At 41.3% G+C, this 5420-nt stretch overlaps 1 protein-coding gene across 2 annotated transcripts; it reads left to right on the top strand.

Annotated features, from left to right (window-relative positions):
- The first annotated feature begins 2099 nt into the window (after positions 1-2099).
- LOC103713527 (C-type mannose receptor (DUF620)) lies at positions 2100-5208 on the top strand. 2 transcript variants are annotated; one of them, XM_008800489.6, is made up of 3 exons: positions 2100-2627; positions 2722-3060; positions 4659-5208. In XM_008800489.6, exons 1-3 carry the CDS (start codon positions 2310-2312, stop codon positions 5151-5153), a joined length of 1152 nt encoding a protein of 383 aa, XP_008798711.3. In that variant the 5' UTR covers positions 2100-2309; the 3' UTR covers positions 5154-5208. The 2 variants fall into 2 exon arrangements, with proteins under 2 accessions (XP_008798711.3, XP_088560440.2); XM_088704314.2 differs by having other exon boundaries at positions 2174-2627; positions 2719-3060.
- Positions 5209-5420: the final 212 nt, after the last annotated feature.

Below are 5420 nucleotides of genomic sequence, written 5' to 3'. Positions count from 1 at the left end.
AGAGTTTTGAAGCTTTAGCATTCATTATTCTTTGCAATGTACTTGTTTATTGAGTGCCCAAATGATTCTCCCCACTGGTTATATTATTGAGATACTCTTCCATGCATGTTGGTTTGCTTGCATGCATCCTTGAAAGCCCTCTTTTCTCCTGGTAAGCAGTGCCTTCCAGCTCTGGATGCTGCGATATGCACTTCATGGGAAGCATTATCCTGATACGGACTAGGCAACAGGGAGCATGTGCTGTGAATTGTCCTAGGCGCAACTTTTAATGAGGGGCGTTTGATAAAGAATCTGGCATGCTCGAATCCCAATCTTCCACTGCTTTGCACCTCCTTGATGGAGCTAGGCTTAGACGTTATAACTCGTACCACTCGAAACATATCAGAATATCACTTATATAATTTACAGGTCACTGGTGGTACAGCAGGCTCCTTGACGTAAATGGAGACAGAGAGAGAACATTGGTTTACTGTCACAGTAAAGAGAAATTTAATAGAGATGATCAATGTCACTGCAAATTAAAAATTATGGCAACAGCTCTGCATGCTCGTTGAAAAAAAAACCTACCCACAAACATGCAAGACATGTTAATACAACATCATAAATAAACAGTAGAATAAATTTAAATAATTAAAATCAAATTTTAATGTCTTATGAAACTAATAATATTTAAAACATATTATATCAAACTCTAATTAAATTATAATCTAAATTAAAAATGATAAAATCGTAACCATCTTAACCCCCAGCCATCTTAATTCTTAAATCTGAAAAAACTGAATAATGAACTTGGCAACCTAATAAGTAATGAACATTTTAACCAGATTAACCAGATAATAAATTAAATAATTATTTATAGAAAATAAGTATATCGAATTTATTAATTCAAAAAATTAAATTTTAGTATTACCATTGCTCTCCACAATTTTTTAGTTTGGAAATCAGAGTAGAAGAGGAAATCGTCTCCCACCCTACGTCGAATAGGGTTCTATTTTTTTAATTTTTTGTTCCAACTTTTACATGTAGCCGGTTAAGCTGGGCTGGGTGTTACAATAAATTTCCAGCTGCTTCAGCATCTATTATTTTGCACCCCACGCCATTCCCTCTCTTTCCAATTAAACATTCAAAAATTTTGAAGTAAATCATCATCACATGGCTTAAGGTTGCTGTACGAGGGATCCTCCATTTAATTATGCACCGAAGGACCCCATTTACATAGTTACCTAGACCATCTTTCTGGAAAGAAGAGACATCAGACTCAATATCTTGGAAATTGATTCTCTTACTTGCTTTTCATACCTTTTGATCTCAATCATATCTCTGCTTCTTCAAATATCTTTTACTTTATTAGAGGTAAAATTGGAGTCTGTGACAAGTTAGAGGACCTTTTTTGAACATATGGGAATACAGGGAGGTTCATGGCCTATTAAAATGATGTCGAAAACCCACCATTGACAGATGCTGTTCAACTTCCTAACCATAGCTTAGCTTGGAAGTGCATCATTGCCACCCGTCCACGTTGCATCCAATGGCGATGCCGACGCACCACCTCGTCCGGCATGGCCTCAGTTCAAAGCCCATGATGTCGCCCCACCACCTATCCCATACTGGAAGCTCACCCACCATGCACGAGGCTTGCGGCTCTCTTTGTGCTCCTCGCCAGACGTTTATGCAAGAATAGGTCGAACTCATGATCTCTGCTTTGATACCATGTTAAAATTATCACTTGTCCCAAAAACTTAAGTTTATAGGATGAGATAGATTTATTTATATATATTATATTTTTTTACACTTATAGGTACCATCATCGCAACTTATAGTTCAGAACTACAGGTAACCCTACAATAATCCTCTATAGAACAGCATTCAAATTTCCACTGGTCCGTCTTGTAACCAAATAGAGACATAAATCTTTCAATAGTTTGACAGGTACAAGGCAATTGGGCTGTCACACTCTCACCAGCATTGAGGAAAGAAAGGAAGGCCTCAGAGAAGATGCTGGGGAAAAGGGAATAAAGTAGAAGGCGGGGAGGAGGAACCCCAAGACAGAGAAACATGCGAGCAGCTATTTAAATCCACTGCATTCCATTGAAACAGATGGGCTGTCTCATTTTGTCTCTAGCCAAAATGAACTCTCTTCTCCCTTGTCTTCCCTGCCCCACTAATATTCCCCCGTCTCACTAACTAGAGGACACCAGATCCAACAACCATCCTCTTCTAACTTTTGTTTTATTTTGGAACTTCTTCTTCTTCTTCCTGCTGCTCCTCTTAACAGCCATCCCTCATCATTCTTCCAGCGATTGGTGATAATGGGTCCAAGGAGCAGGAGAAAAAACCATGTGTGGTGTGTGCAGCCCCTGACTCCTCTGATGGAAAGTCCTGACCCGGAGGAGCAGGGCGAAAAGGCCAGGAAGGAGAGATCTTGGGAAGGAATTCGAACATGGGTTCGCATGCAAAAGGAAAAGGGTGTCTCGTGGAGCCATTTCCCGATTCCATTCCATGGAAACAGCACGTCAAAGAACATGGATCTAAAACTAATTCTAGGAATACTTGGGTGTCCACTAGCCCCTATACCCTCAAGTACTAGTGAACCAAGTCTCAACTTCGCAATTAAAGACACTCCAATTGTAAGTCTACTTCCCTCCAATGCTGACAGTCTTTTTCATGCCAAATTCTTCGATGTGTGGCATTCATTTGGTGATTGTTTCTGGGTTCAAGCAGGAGACTTCCTCTGCTCGTTACATAATACAGCAGTACTTAGCGGCGACGTGTTACTTAAAACTTCAGCAGTGCATGAAGAGCATGTATGCAACCGGTAGTGTGAAGATGGTTTGCTGCGAGACGGAAAGCACGACGGCGAGAATCGGAGGGAGGGGCGGTGGAAAAAACGGGTGCTTTGTCTTGTGGCAGATGTCGCCGGGGATGTGGTTGATGGAGCTGGTGGCTGCAGGCTACAAAGTGATCGCGGGGAGCAATGGTAAGATAATTTGGAGGCACCTGCCTTCTGTAGGGATGAATGCAGCCAGAGGTCCCCAGCGGCCGCTGAGGCGCATAGTTCAGGTATGATGGACTAAGCGCCACTTTTGACTTTGTTTTGAATTATTTGGTGAAGGAGGGCTTTGATGGTCTTTCCTTCCCCTCTGTATGTGTTATGATCAGTTTGGATAAGGAAATCATTTTAGTAACTTTGAGGCCCCTATATGGATGTTTCTGCAGGATTAGATTGAAAATCTTGCAGTAATCAGACCTATTGATTCATCTAGCTCGCATCTTCTAAAGGTGTCCAAATCCAATATTTGAACTGTAGGAAGAAGAAAACTATGAAAGTATTTTTTTTTTTTTTACTTCCGACATGATTTGAGCAGCAAGATGTTTGGTTGAACGGCCTAATCTACGAATCCTGCAGATTTTTAGCTCAATCCAATAGAAATATCTGAACAAACCCTGAGTATTAGGTTGGGTCGGATCTATCATTTATTCAAGTACAATCCAATAGGGATTGGAAACTAGCCAGAACTTGATGCTGACACCACACTAAACCATGCGCAGCATTAGGACCCTACTGCAAGCAGCCACAAGCCTTGCAGGACAAAGCCTCTTCGTCTCAAACTTCAGAAGAAATTTTCAAGAGATTATGTATAACCAGTCACCCTTTGGGAAGTATGCTAAGGATTCTAATAATGTAATAGATGCACAATCTGGCATATGCAAATGGCTATGATATAATCATCAAAATCTCATACTAATGCATAGAATTGACAGAAAAAAATATGAAGATTTTCCATGAAATTTTTGTTTTGCTTGAAAGAGATAATGGGGGACTTTTGCAGGAAAGAAAGTGCCGAGGTTTGAGTGACAATTAGTGGCCAAAATCTCTTTCTTGATAGGCCCACCATAGACAGGTGTTTCTTGAATTCAAGCAGGGTTGAAGATAAATCCAGTTCCTTACAAACTATTCGTTATAGGTCAATATGAAGTTTTCCTCTGTCCTTTTTTTTTTTTCCCTTTTCTTCCTCTCCTTCAGAAAAATTGATTAGGATTGCTACACAAAAATTGCTTCTAGTATCCAGTAATAATGCATTACCACCAGAGTTTGAACCCTTCAGGGATAAGCTCTTATAGGAGAGTGGTGCTAACCTGCTAACCTCATAGCTGTTTGGTAGAGATTCTAGTCTTAGAATGTCATGCTGTGACATAGGCAATAGCTCAATGGCAGCACCCTTCCTTCTATGTTTGAAATTTAGAAGACATTTTTTGAGAATATAACTTTGGATTATTTTAGAGTGGATTTTCCTACATTCTCCAAACAAAAAAAATTCAAAAAAAAAATAAAATCTGAACCCATATTAAGACAGCTGAGCCCATGTTTAGTAGCCAAATCTGAACCATATGCATGCATCATCTAGCTTAGAGTCTCACCAAACCAACACCCATCCGAAGTGGCCAAAATTTCTACCTAGATGAACAGGGCATCCACAATAACCAAATCGGAAAGCCATTACCTTTGACGCACAAGTTAAAGCCTGTGTTCACATGCTAATCCAAATGTCATGACTCCAGACTAACAGTTTCACATAAAGTTCTCCAACTACTTACATTTGATCCCCATACATGGTTCTTGGGAACTTTTTTCATGCACTTCTTTTCTCATGTCGCAGGGATTGGACCCGAAAAGCATAGGAAGCATGTTCAGCAAAGCACAATGCTTAGGGGAGAAGCGCATCGGGGACGACGATTGCTTCGTACTCAAAGTATCGGCGGATCGTCTGACCATCGCAGATCAAACAGATGGGCCAGCTGAAGTTATCAGGCATGTTCTATATGGATACTTCAGCCAGAAGAGTGGCCTCCTCATCTACATGGAAGATTCACACCTTACCAGAGTCCAGTCTCCGGGGTCCGATGCCATCTACTGGGAAACAACCATTGGTAGCACCATAAAGGACTACAGGGAGGTTGATGGTCTCCTCATAGCTCACCAAGGGAGGTCCATTGCGACTGTGTTTCGTTTCGGTGACAACTCTGCGAACCACAGCAGAACTAGGATGGAAGAGGTGTGGAGGATCGACGATATAGTCTTCAACGTTCCAGGGCTTTCAGTGGATTGTTTCATTCCCCCAGCAGAGATTTTGACTGTCATCAATGGTTTGTGACCACAAGCCAAACAATATTCTATAAAATGTATGTGAAACTGAACCCTCAAAGAAAGAAGCGTCAATACCAGCGCCAATTCACCGGCGCAGTGCAAAGTTAACCATTAGATGTGCTGCGAAACCAAAAATACTATTGGACACAGTCCCATAGGCCCCAAACTTGGCCCACATTGGACACAGTCTAACCCCAAAGTCGGCCCAAAATGAGCACGACCCAAAAGGGCCTAAGCTCAGCCCATAATGGATACGGCCCAATAGGCCCGCATC

The sequence above is a fragment of the Phoenix dactylifera genome, chromosome 9 (genome assembly GCF_051530095.1).
Source record: "Phoenix dactylifera cultivar Ajwa chromosome 9, Ajwa_hap1_PhDact_Kaust_v1.1, whole genome shotgun sequence".
Classification (NCBI taxonomy): domain Eukaryota; kingdom Viridiplantae; phylum Streptophyta; class Magnoliopsida; order Arecales; family Arecaceae; genus Phoenix; species Phoenix dactylifera.
Note: the sequence above shows the minus strand (reverse complement) of the source record. Positions and strands in the feature narration are given on the sequence as shown.

Bases quoted from the DNA above. Each gene is read 5' to 3' on its own strand.
- LOC103713527 (XM_088704314.2), top strand. From the start codon at position 2,310: ATGGGTCCAAGGAGCAGGAGAAAAAACCATGTGTGGTGTGTGCAGCCC. The intron at 2,628-2,718 runs GTAAGTCTACTT...TCTGGGTTCAAG, and splicing joins CAATTAAAGACACTCCAATT to CAGGAGACTTCCTCTGCTCG. The intron at 3,061-4,658 runs GTATGATGGACT...CTCATGTCGCAG, and splicing joins CGCTGAGGCGCATAGTTCAG to GGATTGGACCCGAAAAGCAT.